General features: G+C 40.3%; 1 protein-coding gene across 2 annotated transcripts; it reads right to left on the bottom strand.

Annotated features, from left to right (window-relative positions):
- Positions 1-1,215: 1,215 nt before the first annotated feature.
- Positions 1,216-14,317, bottom strand: LOC146507802 (transcription factor E2F3-like). 2 transcript variants are annotated; one of them, XM_085176652.1, is made up of 8 exons: positions 13,391-13,714; positions 11,647-11,767; positions 10,343-10,473; positions 10,163-10,251; positions 9,339-9,497; positions 7,195-7,306; positions 5,843-5,984; positions 1,216-5,408 (listed from the first exon to the last, which is right to left on the bottom strand). In XM_085176652.1, the coding sequence occupies exons 1-8, from the start codon at positions 13,436-13,438 to the stop codon at positions 5,107-5,109; spliced, it is 1,104 nt and encodes a 367-aa protein (XP_085032778.1). In that variant the 5' UTR covers positions 13,439-13,714; the 3' UTR covers positions 1,216-5,106. The 2 variants fall into 2 exon arrangements, with proteins under 2 accessions (XP_085032778.1, XP_085032777.1); XM_085176651.1 differs by lacking the exon at positions 13,391-13,714 and adding an exon at positions 13,732-14,317 and having other exon boundaries at positions 1,218-5,408.
- Positions 14,318-18,552: the final 4,235 nt, after the last annotated feature.

Here is an 18,552-nt window from a genome sequence, read left to right as displayed (position 1 = left end):
CACCCGCCTCATCCGGAAAGCCCTCTGCATTTCAGGTGACTCAACTCATCTGTCCAACTTCTTCAATTTGCTGCCATCAGGAAGGAGACTGAAGAGCCTCCGGGCTAGAACCAGCAGACTGAGACACACACAAACTCCAGACCTGCATTGACCTCTTCCCTCTGAACACCCCCCAACATACAAACTCTGAATCACCACCATTTGCACACGAACTTGCCCACAATCACTATGATTGTGTTGGACACTGCTGTTTAAATAATTGTATAGTATTGTACATAAGACTTATCTTTATATTGTTTTAGTGTACACTTAGGGCCATGAGAGTATTGCAATTTCAAATTCCTGTGCATGACTGTACATAGGGTCTTTGACAATAAAGCTGACTTTGATTTAGACATGTAGACACGGTCAAGATGACCTGCTGAGTTTCAAATGAGCAGAATGAGGAAGCAACATGATTTATGTAAGTCAAAGGAGCTTGCAAAGAAAAGCGTCTGGACTTCTTTAAGTTACTTGAAGACGTTTCACCTCTCATCCGAGAGGCTTCTTCAGTTCTTCTGTTAAACTGGGTGCGGGTCCCAATCAGCCAGAGTTTCGGGTGGGGTCCTGGCTGATTGGGACCCACACCCAGTTCCACACCTTGGCTCAGGCGATTAGAGGGTCATCAGGGGGTCCTTTTGTCCCTCTGTGGGGGGGCATACTCCCACTAGGTTTATATCTGGGACTCTCCACCATTTGACCTTAGAACTGAAGAAGCCTCTCGGATGAGAGGTGAAACGTCTTCAAGTAACTTAAAGAAGTCCAGACGCTTTTCTTTGCAAGCTCCTTTGACTACGATGACCTGAATGACTGAGAACCTTCACAGACATGATTTATGTAACTTTGAATGTGAAATCCCAGACAGGCTGGTCTGGGATTTTCCCCACACAACCATCTCTTGGGTTTACAGAGAACGGTTGGCAAGAAGAGAAACCATCCAGTGAGCAACAGTTTGTTAGTGTAAACAAATTACTGATGTCAGATAACAACAGCCAGACTGACTCAAGCTCTCATGAAAGCTGTTACCTGGATGGACAGCCAATAAATCTGCAGCAACTGTTTGAAGCCATCATGTCAATATGGATCAGAATCTGATGTTTCCAGTTCCCTGTTGAATCAGTCTTACAATTACAACATTCCTGAAGACACAAGGAGACCTAACCTGTACAACTAGTAAGGTGTAATTAGTGGCAAGTTACTATACATGTTTAAACCTACAGACCTCTAATAATGCAGCCAAACTTTCTACCATAGTGCAAACTACTCCCTGAAGACGCATCAAGACAAAATATACATTTCCTCATTTATATTTGCTTTATTCAAATTTTCAATTACAAATGCCCAGAGTACAAAAAAACAAATTCATTTATCCCCCCCCCCCAACCCACCCCTACCCCTCCAATACACACAGACACGCACACACATACACACAGCTCAAATTCCTCATTTTAACAGATGTACATAAACAAGCATGTAACTGAAATACACACATCAAAAAACATCAATTTTATCTCCAACATTCATGAGCTCTTTCACCCATGCCTTCACATCGCAAACTGCTCTCTCTGTTCTGTAATTAGCAAAAACAGGCAGAAATATAATTTTACAGACAATCTAATCAGATTTGTTTTTTGTTTGTTTTTGTTTTTTTACATAAGCTTTACAGAATATTCACTGATCATTACATCGTATTTGGTAACAGCTCAAGAATAACCATAAGAAAATAAAAACAAAGCTGTTTCAATGTGGACCATAGTTAGCATCATACTTAGCCTAACGATACACTTCAGTAAGATCTAATCACACATTTCGAAATGAAAAACAAAGTTGCAATTTAAAGTCACTCATTATTACCAGACACTAGCTTTAGCAGTGCACGAAATCTCCAACATTCCATTAGAAACCAATGGAAAGGCACAATCTTTCCACCACACACACACACAAATCCCTCATGTAAAAGGACATAAAATATAGCAACCAGATTCTGGTTGCTTGAAATCCTTGGGGGAAAATATTTTAACTACTGTAAACTGGAGAGTGGGTGTTTAAACTTTGCATGAATACATGTAAAATACACCAATATAAATACGCCTGTGGAGAAACTCTGCTGTGAATCAGGACATTTTTGTGCATTTTGTAAAGACTGAAATAATGAAGAGACTGGATGTTCTTCTCAGAGTTGAGGCTATTTTTTTAACAAGTCAACATGCTTTTCCTGAATTGCCCCCATCGTGCTCTTGCGTCAGAATTTTGCAGATGTGAAATGCTTCAAAAGAAAAGAAAACCCAACAAAACAAAAAAACAACAAAAAAAACAAACAAAGCAGCACAAAAATTTAAAAAGTCCATCCAAACAACAAAATAAAATTTGCATTCGAGCATTTTCTTCTGTAACCTCTCGGTCACTGTGTAAAACACTTGCACCTAATGGCTAACTTGGCAGACCCTAAAAGAATGCACAACCCTGTATTTTTAATACAGTCCAAAGCGATGTTCTCATTTACATATTTTGCCTTTCTGCTGTCAGATAATGTCACCTTGCCTTTTCATGCCAACTAGCCATTTAGTGCAGACTGTGGGGATTATTGGGAGTGGAGCATTCAAGGGACACAAGTGCAAGTTTCAGACAAAGGGAACAGAAATGCTGCAGCAATGTACGGTATAATGCGTTCTTTGAACATTAAAGCATGCAAACATATTCTAGCTCCTTTAGCAATAATGAAACCGAGGTTGTACATGAACATAATAGGGGCACTTGGAGAGGTATCACTCCTCTCCAAAAAAGTGAGAATTGCAGAAATGGTAAGGAATATCAGGGGGAAAGTTTCCAAAAGTTCCTACACACTTCCAACAGAGAACAGCCAAACCAGGGATGCGAAAAACACAGATGTCTCTGCATGACCTGATAGACCAACTGTGAATCACTGCCTGCATCCGGGATTATTGAATATGTCCTTTTTGTGTCTAAGTGGTGCCTCTTCATTTAAAAAACATAATTAAAACAAAAACACTGACACAGGAGCTAAATAACTTATTGGAGAAAAAAGCAAAACAAAAACGACACACACTAAAAAGTATTGCAATACATTCATCCACTTTTCTATGCTTCAAATGTGCACCGCAATGGTGAAAATTAATATGTGACAGTATAAGTCTGGCTTTTGGCCAACGGTATTCCCACTATAATGTCGGGGTTTCCGACATGACTGCTAAATAAAACGCGGGCAATTCCTAAAACAAAAGAATTCAAAAATCATACAGACTATGGCATTTATCTCTTAACGCCCTATTTTCTATTTTGCAACATTAAGTGAGAGGTAGCCTACAGTACCTTGTGCACTGAAAAAAAATTAGAAAACTGTACATCAATTTACACACAGGCAGGCTTACTCTTTAACGCAAGCTCGACTCTGACATTAACTCACACACGTGATTCCTCAGGCACACGTCAATCAGGTCGGGCGGTGATAAGTCAACAATAACAGCAGCAATATCACCTGTGATCTCTAAAAGCCAAGGTCTCTTTGCACTTCACTATTATAAGGGATGTAATCAGACAAGCTACTGGTAGTGAACTGTGATGGTGTTTCTAATACCTAAAGTGGAAAAAATTACATCCTCTCAGCTTGTTTTTCAGCAAGTAATCAAGCCTTTTTTGCTGGCTAACCACGGTAAATTCAGTAGCTCTAAACAAACACAAGTCACTACAGTTTAGTTGCGCTGAATTCACTTAAATTACAAAATAGCTGTATTTTTTTTAAACATTTTGTTACAGAGGAAAAAAGCCCTTCATTACATGCTGAAGTTTAAATAAGTGGCTATCTCATCCTGTTTTTTTTCCCTTAGATGACCCAAGACGTTAAGTAATTTCTACAGTTTTAAAATCCATTAAAATTCAACAGTTATTGAAGCTAAAAAGAGCCAACAACAGTCTCAGTACACACCGAGCAGGAAGTGTGCACAGAGTGGTAAGTGATTCAAATACAGGTTTCTCTGAATAGCTCAATCCACAGTATAACTGCACTGCACACAGTCTAAGTGAGGAGGCATTAAGGGATTCAGTTATGCGGGCTGCTAATGAAGATGGGAAAGGTAAAAAGCAGCGAGAGTCGAGGAGTCAACTCCCAAATACGCCAAATCAAGAGTATAGGGTGGAGATGATTTTTAAGTGTGCACATCACGTGTTCAGATTTACCCACTGGCAAGAAATGATGGCTTTTCCAGCTTCCTTTAGCAACTTAGCAAGTTGTGTATTTGTCAGGAGATGAGACACTGGAATATGTGGAATAAATGACTCAAGAGTGCATATTCCGGTTATTTTCCACACTAATTTTTCAATGGACACCCAAATGTACCCAATACTTATACTCTGAACTTTATAATCAGCCTAACCTAACTATTCTAACTATGTTGCGAGTGCTGTGCATCAAAATCAGCCCTGTTTCCATTCTTATATATATATATTTTTTATAATTTCCAAAAATGTTTCATATGTGCACACACACAAGATGGCTATTTAACAGTCAGCAGTAAAAGCCTTCAGTCACAGATCATTGTTGTGGATGAAATCAGCTTGAACTCTACCCACAGCACTTGGCAGTAACACATATAAAGCGTTACCTGGGTAGCTCTGCACACCCGACGATAAAACAAAGAAGATCGACTTTTTCCTTGCCAAAACAAATTCCCAGACAGGATCCTTCAAGATTTGACAATGTGATTTTTCTTCTTTCCCAATCTCGAGGGTGTTTTTTGCTAACTGCACGGTTATGCTCAACAATGCAATAACCCCGGATGTGAGGTAATGCCAAGCACTGTGGGGGATGTTTCCTTATAGCTGTTCTCTCTTTGCTGTCTCTCTATAGTAACACCCATACAAAGATGTGGATACCCTTCCCATCCCCATTTACATTTAACCAGCCAGCCATGTAAATTAGCATCCACCAAAAAGGAGATCAAAGGCTTTACACTGCTGATGACGTTTGTTAGTTATACCATGAAAGAACACGGTACTCCCTGTGGGACAGAAAAAGCCCTCTGTGTGTCCGTCCGTTTTGTTCACCTAATGCTAGCTGCCCAGGAGCTCATCCAGGCCAAGAGAGGGCATTTTATCAAAGTCACAGGATTCAAACAAGTCGCTAATTCCCTGGTCGTCTCCCAAACCTAACAGGTAGTCATCTTCTTGGTCCAGAAGAGTAGGCCCAAGGTTTAAGAAAGGACCCAGGGATGAGGGGATCTGGTCTTCTGTCTGCTGCAGGAGACTGGTGTAAGGGGATGAGATGGGTGAAAGAGTTGTGACGGAGACAGCTGAGGAAGAGGAGGGAGGTGGAGCCAGAAAGGGGTTAGGAGAAGTGGTTGTGCAGCTGGGATCTGTGGAAGGAGAAAGACAACTTGTTATGACACCAACACAGCCAAGAGTACCATTGGTATTCAAAGAAGCTGTACGGCTGTTTTGTTGCACTGGAAGCAAATCTAGTGAGCTCTGAACATCTCTTCTGGAACCACTTATAGATCAGCACTGAACACTTAACTCATATTTTACCAATCCATCCACACTATTTAAGAACAATGAAACAAAGCATGTGGTTTTCATTCATTTCAGTACAGAAAACTGTTTAAATGTTGCCAATTTCTGTGACTGTAATAGAAATGGGGATTTTTTTCCCCCCCACGTGTTTAAATGGTCATGCTACTTCTTCTTTGACTCAGTCTATGGATATATGTATATGCAAAATGAATGGATCAGCTTTTCATTATGAATGACAAAAAGTGCTACGGTACACCACTATCCATCTGAAACCAACCTTGAAGGACTTTGAGGAAAGGAGAGTTCCCATTGATGTCTGTGTTCCCATTTTTTACGGGACTCCTGGGGTCGTTTTCCTCATCCGGGCACAGCAGAACCTCTATGGGACCCTTTGTGCTGGTCAGGTGTATGGATAAACTCTACAGAGAGAGAACAGGTACTCGAATCAGAACAACAATGCACGTAAATGTACTACTGATTACCAACATGTGCACACACCAAATGTAGGAGTTTATGCATGTAGCAACATATCTACATAACATAACCAACATATGTTATGTAGATATGTTATGTTATGTTATGTAGATACTCCAACATAACATAACATGTTGGAGGCTGATGGCAGTCGCTGGAAAATGACACCCATTTCCCCCCCACATAACAATACGGGAAAAAAAGATGCATTTTCCCGAACCAGAAAACGGTTGCTAGCATATCCCTTCAGTTGCTTATTGTTTCCATGAAAGTGACAGACTTGTCTGTAAACACTGTCCAGCTGCTCTGAGCTGTAATGAAACGGTGACAGTGTGAAACAAAGCGTAAATGATGACCACTCGCCTTCAAACTAAAAGTTTACTACTTTTCCAAGATGCTCTACCGCTCAAGATAGTTAGCAAGAGTCTGCAGAGAACCATGGAAAAATACTGGCAGTGGTCAGTAGTACCCTTCAGCCTTCTAATAGGTGCACCTATGGGACGAATTTCAAAATCCTAGGTGACCATCTTCTAAAGTTATCGCATTGACAAAATATTCAGAAAACATGACCTTCGACCCCTGATCTTGAGGTTCAAACTCGTCTGAGATTTTTACTAGATACACCTATGGTACCAATTTGAAACTCCTACAACGCTTAGTTCTCCTGTTATCCGTTTACAAACTTGAGGGTCCACATCTGCCTGCCTGCCTGCCTGCGCTGCAGGGTGCTGACAATGCACCATCAACCTTTTACGGTTGAGGCGTAAAAAAAGAACTACTGGCAACTGGGAAATCTGCTACCAACCGGTGCAATATAGGAGGTTTTCATGCAGCACCTACTTTCCAACAGATTTCACCCAGCGAAAACCAGAAACCTCCATGAACCACTCTGAACCAATCAGGCAATACACACATTATTGCCTAGCAACCAGTGGTTGTATAAGATCCAATATGGTGCCCAAATCTTGAGCAAGATGTGCATGACATCACGTTGAAAAACTTCAATATAGTTACATTCAAAACTGACTGACTTATCCGACTAAGGTCAGAAGTGAACCTAACCAATATGAAGTCTTGTCTATAAAAGAACTTAAGTCATATGACAAGTGGTCAAAAACAAATTAGGCGCGTGTGTTTGTGAGCATGTATACAAACCTCTTCAGGGTCCGGCACTTCTAGTTTGGTGTCTGTGGGCGCTTTGACGACAATGACCGTCTGGTCTCTGAGGCTCCCTTGTTTGATATCTTGGTATGTTACATAAGCATATGTGGAAACAGCCGGGTTAAAGAAATAAAACTGCGTCTGTGTTGATACAGAACATAGACTATATGATTATGTGCGGTTAGAAATGACTTGCATTCTGTGACATGTTAGAAAAGAGATGGTTTGTTCGAGGAGAAGTAAAACACAGCTAGTTGTTCCTGAAGGCAGAGCTCTTAAAGTACTGAAAGCATATTACAGCTTTTTGAGAAGAGACTTTTAGACTAAGAAACAGCCGTGTCACCATTCTGTGCCTGTCTAAACCCCCTTTTGGCATTATAAAACAATTAGTGAGACTTAAAGAATTCATAATGAAAATTTACAAATGAAAGGCACGAGCACAATTATTTTTGCCACTAGCTGTACTGCATGGTATTTGAGCACATGCAAACCATGACTATTAACTTGGATCACAAGGTAATCCATTTTACCCTGATGATTCTAATAATTGGCTGCAAGCTAATGTTAAGCAGAAAATCTTATATATAAAATCTTATAAAATATATATATATATATATATATATATATATATATATATATATATATATATATATATATATATATATATATATATAGTCTACAGGAACATTAACTTTTGATGATTGTGTGATCTTCTACGCATCCTATGTGTGAACGTGCATTTGTGCCTCTGCGGTCAGTTCTGGATCTCCTCCAGTTAATCAGAAGTGTTATCATTAAACTTGATTTTTAATTTTAGGGAAGTGGATAACATTGCAGGGAAGCAACTTTGGTGAGTGGGTTATTGGTGAGTTAACACTGCTGGTGTGAGGGACAAAAAAAGAAGTCTGTTTTCAATACACTCGGAGATGAATCGCCACGATTGATGACGTCGCAGTGCACAGCGCTGAAAAAACTGAAGAGCGTTTTCCATTAGTACCTACTCAGATCAGCAAGATGTGACTCGAGTCTTGTGGCGATACAACTCGTTTTCCATTACAACCTAGTACCAACCGGATGTGTGCGGGGTCGTTACTGCAATGCAGCTAAGCACTACAAAGGTGGACGTCAAGGCAACGTTACACCTGCTGCTCAGTGTGTGGAGTTTCAGACTCAGCAAAGTTGTTTCTGTCCAGCTGTTTTCCTCATTGCTGGGTTTAATAAATGGCGGTTTTGATTTTTGTGAAGAGACACGATTCACTGAGTGAACCCACTAACTAGCCAATCGGTAGTATGCATTCTGTTTACATTACATTTTTAGGTCACTTGGAACACCGGCCTGGTACCAGGTCTCATCACCTAATGAAAAATCCTGAAAACTGTGGCGAGCCGCCCTGAGTGGGTACTAATGGAAATGGTGCTCTAGTGCCACTCCTCACCTGACACGCTGCCCTCAGGCTTCCAAACTGAACTCCTACACCTGCTGAAAACTAAGCTGCAGCTCAGACTTATGAACAACAATCCTCCACATAAAATTAGAGTTAATTTGAAACTGACCTTGACTTTGTGCGCTCTGCGCAAGTTTAAATAAAAACGCAAATTACACAGTTAAAGGGTTATAGCACTATAGGACCTGCTGCCTGGACGTGACCAAGAAAAATCACCTTTACTGGGGAATCTCCCAAACTCAAATCAGCAAAGGCTTCTGATGTTTGGCGTTTTTGATCAGATCGCCTGTGACAAACTTATTTGTAATAAAACAGCCACTCCCTACTTGAGCTGCAACATTTAAGAAGCGAATGGCTTCCCTAGTCAAGAGCGATTTCTAACAGACTTCAATCTCATGTCAGAACGTATGAATACTCCGTCAGCTTCCTCCCACTGATCTGAAGAAGCACACTGCTTACAGAGACATTTAAAAATCTATCATCAGGTTGTTTCTGATTCTCCAATTGTCACTGCTCTTAGTAAAACTGCAGTGGACACTCCTGAAATTAACTTGCTTGGTGTTTCCTCAGAAATCTGCAGTTTTAGTAGATTACAAACAAGACCTTGCAATCCTGTACTAACTTACTCTGCATCTTTACGAGATTTATGTTGAACTAAAACTTTAGCCACTATCTCAACTAACAAAAGGATATTTCTGGTTGCCTGGCAACTCGCTCATGTGTCTCATATCCAGAGAGCATCTCTGGATGAGTTGTTCGAGCCTCTGCTCTTCATCAGCCAGCGCAGAAACTTCAGCTGTCAGTCTCTGTCTCTGGCTCAGCGCCCCCTCAACCTCCAACAGACTACAGCCCCTGTAAATGAAAGAAAAGTCAGTGGAGAATGAAATAACAGCGGTTTAGAGTCACCTCAGGGCGCTCAATTGTAGCCATTTGGTGTTTAGTTTCAAATATTTGGCACATCAACTTCAACAGTGCAAAAAAAGTTCTGTTCAAGTAAACACAGGATTATGTTTCCGTACGTATGAGCTACCTCTCACTTAAGCACCTTTCCTTCATTACAAAGAAGGTGTGATTACCAGGCTCCACTGACCGCATATCCTGTAAAGAACAAGTGACTTCAAAACATAAAGCTGGGGAAACTACCTTCAAAGTATTCTGACCCAATAAATTTCTGTAGTCATTTCCGACTTTAGTGCCTGACAGAAACATGGCCTACATCTTAGGCCATGAGAGGAAAATCAACAGAGCTTTAAAATAAAACCATAACAGTACATACAGCTCACAAACATGACTCAAAATCTGTTTAAATGAAAAGCCACCCTAAACTGCAAAGCACAGGTGTCTCGTGCCCAGTTATGAACTTATGAGTGAGCGAACTACTAAAATGATTCAAGTAAAGTGAGTGTCGGCACTGTTGGGTATCCTCATACGACATCAGCTGGGGTAAAGAAAGAAGCAAAGATGGAGGAGTCCAACCAAGCACCTGCATGGCAGAGTGAGGGATAATAACCACTTACATCCACTGAATGTTGTTCTTGGATTTCTTCTTGATGAGGTGAATGCCTTCTAGTACATTGGTGATATCATACAACCGCCTTTTCTGTACCTGCAAGTGAGGAACACACGTACAGATTTAACGGCGTAACTCATCAGTCGCTAAAACGCTGACCGAAAACAAAGCATCTTCCTCAATTTACCTGTAAGGTTTCAGCAGCAAGGTTGAGGTCCAAAACGCCATCGGAAGACTGAGCAAGAAGGTCCACGAACTTCTTTGTTAAGAGGCCCAAAGATGTGTCGTACCGCGTCTTCTCTGGTGGAGACTTAGGTGCTATGGTGGACAAAAAGCAGAAAGAAGGGGAAATTAAGTAATTGAAGCAATTTGAAGGACGGTTTCTAGCCAAGACATGAAAACTCAGTCATTGCTAGATGCAGTTTTAACATGAGAGCATATGGCTGAGCGAAACGCAGCTTCACCAATATGTCCGAGAGTCAACAGGAGTCCAAGAGCAGCAGGGGTGTCAGAAGAAGCAGACTACCTGCTGGACGGATGGGTGACCATACTCGGTTTTGTGTTGTGACTCATTCACAAAGACGAAGAGCCAACTTTGAAGTCATTGTTGGAAACAAGCGAGGCATTTTCATACTGAGCACATTTACAGTACGAATTGCTCATTAACACTCAATATTGGGAAAACTGAAGACAGTTTTTCCAGGGAAATGCTGAAAGGGAAATGACTCAGCAACGATCGCCGGGGTATTTTTGTGAAGACGAGCTACAGGCCAATTTGCAAAAAGATCACTTTTTAATTCCTCTGTCGGGTTGCAATTTAAAGCTAAACGTTTTTTCATTTTAAAGGCTCTGTTCGCACAGTATCCCATTCCTGTTCTCAGTGGGCAGAGCGGTTTAAGAGCAGAGATCCACACCACGTCACCTGTTGTGACCTCCCACAAGACCACGTATTAATGGGATCAGTAGATTCGTGTAAAAGAACCAGATCTCTCTCCCCACCCCTTTCGTTTTTAAATTTTCTAAGAATACAGGCCAAATAAAACACCAAGCTAACAGGAAGTTACTTACTGTGCTTGAATATAGTCTGGAAGCAATAAGCTTCATATGAAACACTTCCTTGCTTTTCTTTAATATGTTGAGAGAGTTCCCCATTTCAGCTCCATAGTTTATATACACAAAACTACTGTTTATATATTGAAACAGATTAATCAACACTACTAATATAGTGATATAACACTGGAGAGATTATTCTTCATGGAAAGCTGAGTGAACCACTCGGAGAGAACCAAAGACCTTACCTTCATGGTGATGTTTAGCTCAGGAGAAAAAACAAAACTCCTTTTATTGGAATAACCATAAAAAAAAACAGCTGTATCTACACTGTTCTCATCTGTGCTGCTCGGCAGGAGCGTGGACATGATGACGGTGAAACAATCTGCAGTGAAATGAACAAACAAGATGACAGAGGGCTCTTAAGAGCCACCTTCTTACTTCTGGGTGTCTTCAGCCGTGCCCCATTTGATGCCGCGGCTCCTCCTCTACCTCTTGGAGTTTTGGCTGGTTCTGTCTGGTACTGGTGGTCCGAATCATCGAGCGCCAATCGCCTTTTTGCCTAGGAGAGAGCAGAAGGGATAGTTAAGGGTGGATGTGGTTATTTGGCAGTCACTTCCAAAGCCTTTCCATAAGCCTAGTCTCTCTAAAACACAGTATAGGACCAAAGAAGAGTTTACATAGAGTGACTGCTAGTTTCGGGCTGCTTTTAGTCACCAAATGTGATTGTTCTCCGTCGACTACTTCAGCATTCCTGAGGTTTTCGCAGCAAGGACAACAACATCAAATCTAAATTGAAAGAAGTTTTGTCAGCCACAGAGATTCCATTTTTTCAAATTTATTGGAAAGGGCAAGCCCAAATAGCTCAAGAGTGAGTCACGTCGACGATTTGAACGTCCCACCACACACCAACGCCAATCCCAATAAATAATCGACCGTATAACTCCACCCAGCCAAATAATTAAGTGAAGCATCAAGTAGTTCTGCTCAGTCAAAAACTTAATTCCCAAATCCAGACAAAAATGTCTGATGTCCAATTACCCACCATGAGTCAGTTTAAGCGTATGATCCAGCAATTTATGGCTCCAACACAAGCTTTTATTTAGCTTCATATGCATCTACATTGTCCCCAGATTCATCTGTACCATTCACTATGTTTAAGCCCATTTATGGCATGTGTTGAACATTGGATGTGGTAATGCAGATGTTAAACTTCTTACCATAAACATACCCGATGTCTTGTTTCTTAAAGCACAAAAATACAATAATATTTTTTAAATCAAATAACCCATCTCAATTATAGCCCAATGAACATGAATCTGTGCTTTTGCAAGAATCCACCCTGTTTTAGTGTCTTTGAGCAGGACAGAGTGCCACCAGCTTGCTGGTCTGCATTTCCGTCTAAAACTCATGCACAGCAGAAGCCACTTTCCCCTGAAATGGAAAACGCATTATAATTTTTAAACCCATACTTACTACTTCATCTTTTGCATAACCCCAGACTGAGAAAGAAAGAAATATGTCCTCTGTTGACAGTCAAAGTGTCAGCCATTTTATATCAGCAAGCAGCTCCCCTCACCCCAAAGCCTTCTCATGGCTCACAGCCTGATATGTGCAGACTGGTTGAGTTCATAAAAGATGAATAACCAGGAGGAGAAAGAAATGAAAACAACACCCTGAATGCAGCTTTAACTGTTTTGTGTGGTTTGTGCATGTTGAGAATACAGGAAACGTAGAATCAGCACTAAAGCAACAAACTCGGGTTTCACTTTACTTGACATGAAAGGCACCACAGCGTTACTTCAGTTACAAAAGAGTGGCATGAAACAGTTGTGCCGAATTAAAAGAATAAGGTCAAGCTCGACAACGACTAACGTTGCTCTCTAATAACCAATAGTGCTACTAGCTCTGATAGCTAACGCATATTTTCAAAGCTTTACCCAAGTTGGCTTGCATCTTCACAGACGACTGGGAGAAAATCTATCGAGCAGATCCCAGACTGAATTGTAGCGATATCTGCGTATAACATCATGCCTTTATAAGTTCCACTAATCATGTAGCGTTAAAACGCTAAAAACAAACATATAGCTTACCAAGAAACGGGCAGGGAAACCATCCCCCAACCCCCCAAATTAAGACACCAACAGCAGCCACTAGGCCAGCGCTAACGTTAGTCATCTCTTACCAATATTTCCATCTGGCTGCAAGGGTGAAGCGGACTCAAAAGCACCATGAAGTCTGCTAACACTCTCTTAGATGACAGGTCTGCATTCCAGTTAACGCTAAACTCACTTAAACTTGTCACTGGCGTCCCCACAGCAAACGAAAACACTTAACCAGCCTACTTGGGTAACTTAGCTAGCGGTAGTTAGTTAGCCACCTCGCTAGGTTGAGTCGTGGGAATGTCCTGGCTAAATAGCTAACATTAGCTGCCCTGAACAACAAGCTCGGCTAGGTTAGCAAGCTAACATTGTGTCGTTGAGCGTAGCAAAGCTAAATGTATAAGCAAGCTGTGTGGATTATTACCGGCGGTCTTCCCAGAGCTGGTCGTTGTCCTGCTGCGTTTGCTGCAGCTTGTTGTGGAGTTGTGTAAATGTTGTTAATCTGAGGCTCGGATAAACACACATTTGATGTCTGTGTAACGTTGCAAGGCGGTGGTGTGGTTATTATTTGGATATACGTAGCGTTTGATTGACCGGGGTTCAAACGATCCGAGAGAGCTGTTAAAATTATATTATTATCCAGAGAAGAGCCTCCAACCCCTGCTAAAATCACTTTTTCCTGAGCCGAGGAGGTCCCTCTTCTCATCTTGCGTATTCAGGGTAACCCCTTTCTTATCTCGGAACTTTCGAGCTCGTATAGCTGCTAATCCGCCGCAATGGTTACAAAAATAATCAGACCAAAGTAAAGACGAGTGTCTGAACTATCGATTTCTGAAAAGTATTTTTCCCTCAGAAAGTGCATTTAGGCAGATGCAACGGATTAAAAAGTAGCGTAACTCTCGTTTCCCCCGTCTAGAAATGGCTTCAGGAAACGGCCTGATGAATGAAGGGATACGGTTTACGCGCTCAAGAACCCTCCCGCGAAACTCAGATTTCCCGGGAAAATTTCAAACATAATTTACATGCCAGACCCTATTGGCTCCTAACGGCAGAGTACCCACCCATATCGATGTCATTTCGACCAATGACGGCTTCAGATTCAGTGCGCCACGTGTTCATTGGCAGTTGTAAACACGTGACGTCACTTGTCACGCCTTGCGAGCTCTCTAATAGGACGTAAGGTGGCGCCAGAGACCAATTTGCTGAAGAGAAAGCATGAAGAACCAAAACATATCTACGGACTTTACGGATATTAAATTATATTTAAAATGTAATTATTATCATTAGACCTATTTTTTTTTTTAACATTTGCAAAAGCCATGTGTTTGTGCTTATTATCATTTCTGAATAAGTTTACATTAATCAAGTTTGGATCTTACCTATAACTTTAAAAAAGTCACATACATTGCAAAATGCAGGTCCCAATACACAGTCTCAGTGATGCAAGTGAGCTCAACTCTATGTTGCAACAAATGTGATTAGCTTCTTTTTTTTCATTAGTTTCCAAAGCACCCAGTGACATCACAGATTTTGTTTTCTTTGTTTGTTATTTCAGTGATTGCTTAAATAGTGTTTAAGCAATGTGATGTGTGATGTTCATCTCTTTGGACCATGTTCAAGGAGAAAATTACTGCTCTCAAAACCACACAAAATTGAAATACTGTATTTGAGAAACAACTGTGACAAGAAGGATGATGAATGTAGCCAGCACATTGTTCGGTCAGGTGAAAGCATAATAAATTTGTTTGGATTATGGGATCTCACATGTTTGCTATGGAAATGGCTGTTACGAACTGTGAGACATAGAGGAGTGAGTGTGAAGATGTCATCTGCATAAGTGAAAGAATTATAGGGGAAGATATAGATGGCATGAAGTTGCAGCCAAGTGAAAAAGAACGTTTTCAGAAGTTAAAATAGAAGTTTGATCTGTGGAAGTTAGAACTTCCACTGTAATTGGAATTAGCACTCAGGTACTGCAAATGAAATGCACTTGATTAACTGATCACCAGCAAGTGTGAGCACCTTGATAAAAGCTGAAGTTTGAGCAGTTTGCTAATCTGGAGCATTTACTGTAGGTGTGTGTTGTCAGGACAACGCTGCAATCTTCCTGGGAGTGGACATTCCAGAAAATTCATTCCATCTGACCGTACAATGCCCAGATAAATGGCAAAATCTAACTGTCAGGCCTCAGTTTGTATGTTAAATTTTAACGTTTTTTGGCAGTATAATTAGAAAAAAAAATGAACATCTATGGCTTGTTTGGAAAGGTTGCAAGGTGTAAGCCTGAAGAACATGACAACACAGTTTGGGTTTGCATCTGAACAAACCACAAGAATTCTGGAACAATGTCCTTTGGACAGACCAAAGTAGAGATATTTGTCCATAATGTGCAGCACCATGTCTGGAGAATATCACACACAACAAATCTGTACAATCACCTAATGCCAACTGTCAAGCACGGTGATGGAGGGGTGATAATTTGTTTTTGTTTTTTTCCAGCCACAGAACCCGGGTGCCTTGTAGTTACTGAGATGACTGTGAACTCCAAACCCATATGTACATATGAAATTCTAGAGTGAAATAAGAGGTCATCTGTTTGCCATATAAAGCTTGGGTGAAACTGGGTCAGCAGCAAATCAACCACAACAGAATGCCTGAGAAAGAAAAGACCCAAGATGTTGTAATGGCTCAAGTCAAAGTCCAGATCTCCACCCGATTGAAAATAACCTGAAGAGAGTTGTGCCTAAACAAAGTCCCACAAACCTCAATGAAATGAAACATCAAAGAAGTGCAAGGCAAAGTTTTTCCACAATGACACGAGATACCGATAAAGTTATACAGAAAACAATTACTTCAATTTGTTGCTGCTAAAGGTGGCTCTACAAGCAACTGAATCATGGGGTGTACTTAGTTTTTCACAAGATTATGTGGAGTAGTGATGGGAATTCCGGCTCTTTTTAGAGAACCGGCTTTCGACTCCCAACTGGCTCTTCAGGTTGTTTTGTTGCTTTAATTAATTTATTATTAACAACAATATAAAATTATGCACAAAATTAATTACTAATGTAAAAATTTCAAAGCACGTACAAACTTCAAAACACATTTCTAGCGTTAACTGAACTTCCAAATCAGAGCTACCTAGATCACATAAATGACACAATTGAAAGCATATGTGTTTTGGTTGTGTATTTATACACAGGCACTCATATATATTCAACTAATTTAAAAAAAAGTTTATTTACCTGTTACTACCACACACCAAATCCGGTCGTTGGTACTTCCTGGCTTGTGTAGCCACTTTGGAGTTTTTATGTGTTGTTTTCACGTGCTTCGGAGTTTGTACGTGTTTTGGAGTTTGTACGTGTTTTGTCTCTAGGGGCCACCATGAATAATTTTTTATTTATTCACTCCACATAAAATGTAATAAATAAATCATATAATACAAAAACCAACTATTTACATTTCAACTTTTAACTATTTAAATTTTCAACCTTTTCCTTTTAAACAAATTTAAAGTGAAACAAAAACACTCCAAAACACGTACAAACTCCAAAACACGTGCAAACGTAAAAACTCCAAAATGGCAACACAAAGCACACTTGAAAAGTGATGGTCAATGGGCATCCTTGAAAGGAGTGCATTACTTCATATGCGTTTTTTTAATGGTAATAATGTATTTATTTAGGCACAGGAGGCAATGATCAATTTTAAAATGTAACATTTATTTAAATTTCATCTTTTATGCTAACAATAATGCCAACAGTGTTCTCTTCACTTGTCCCACAACTCTGACAGTTTTACTCCTCTGCTCCCCTCACAATTGGCTGATATCCATCTGAGCTGCTACTGTCAGCTGCATCAAACTGATTTTACATTGCCTTGTTATTCTAATCTTTATCTGTGTTTAGGACTTCAAACATTCACATCTGCTGTTAGTAACCAGAGCCCACAAGAGTGTAAGTGGTGTAGCTCAATAAAGTGATCAACGTGTTCACTAGTTGACTTCAATAAACCCGTAACTTATGAAATCTATATTTTATAGTGAGTACATTACTGATAAAAGAGGTAATAAACTGTTAAATAATAATATTTAAATAACAATAAGTCTGTTAAATTGATTTTGTGGCTGTTTTCCTACAGCCACATGGGGCCTATCCAGCATAGAATTGAGGCACTTCAAATAATTCCATCCCAATAACACCCACCTTGAAGTATCCCAAATACAGGAGTTTAAAATAAGATCTGGTTTCAAGCCATGGCGGAAGTCGTCCAGGATGCTCTTTATGCGCATCACAAAGTAAAAGCGGACCAGGTGGTGGGTGGACTGAGGAGTCAACACACATATGTGTGGCCGAAATTGGACCTCTTTGTAATCTGTGCCATTGTGCATTGGACCCAGATAGCCCCCTTTCATCAGGCAGTCCTGTTCGAAGCTTATCTCACCCTAAAGAAGTAGGTTACAACTGTAAGAACAACACAAACAAGTAGGTGAACTCGTTTCTATTTGTGCAAAAATATTACACTGATTTTTTTTTTACATTACAATTTAAATGACACCAGTGGAATGATTATAACATTTATATTAAATAAGTTAGCTGAGGTCTAATCTGGTAGCTTACACATGATTATACACCCTGCCCTCTTCTTTGTGTCAGTGTATAAAACTGGTAAATTTTAGCCCTTGCCTTGCTCCTTAGTTGATATTTCTCTTTCTGGATCAGCAGAACCAGATCCTTATATACAGAGCGCTGAACTGAGGAAAAAAAAATAAAACGATAGATTAGAAGCAGTCCCCATAGAGTCAAACATTACATTATGCAGATTCACTTCATTAGGCACACTTTTCCACTTTCCACTTCCATCACTTGGCAGAAGATTGGAGGAAACTGGGCTGGTTTTAGCATTTTAGAAATTGCTGATAAACTGAACTTAATTGCTACCATCTAATTGAGCCAGAGAATGGTTCAGAAAACAAATAAAATATATACAAGACGTCTGGATAACAATGTCTTGATGACAGCAGTTGACACCAGGGCACATGACACATTGAATAGGGTAAGAATTTAGGTGTAAGCTGTGTAATTTACTTTTCTTAAATTACTGCCCTCGGGATGAATAAAGTATTATAAATCAATCAATCATTCATGAATCTGCAGGGCATCTCTCCCCATGAATTGACCCAGTGGTGGGCTGGGTGGTAGTGATGGGATCTCCGGCTCTTTTTAGAGAACCAGGTCTTTCGGCT

The sequence above is a fragment of the Neolamprologus multifasciatus genome, chromosome 11 (genome assembly GCF_963576455.1).
Source record: "Neolamprologus multifasciatus chromosome 11, fNeoMul1.2, whole genome shotgun sequence".
Lineage (NCBI taxonomy): Eukaryota > Metazoa > Chordata > Actinopteri > Cichliformes > Cichlidae > Neolamprologus > Neolamprologus multifasciatus.
The sequence above is the reverse complement of the archived record's forward strand: the minus strand, read 5'-3'. Positions and strand labels throughout refer to the sequence as shown.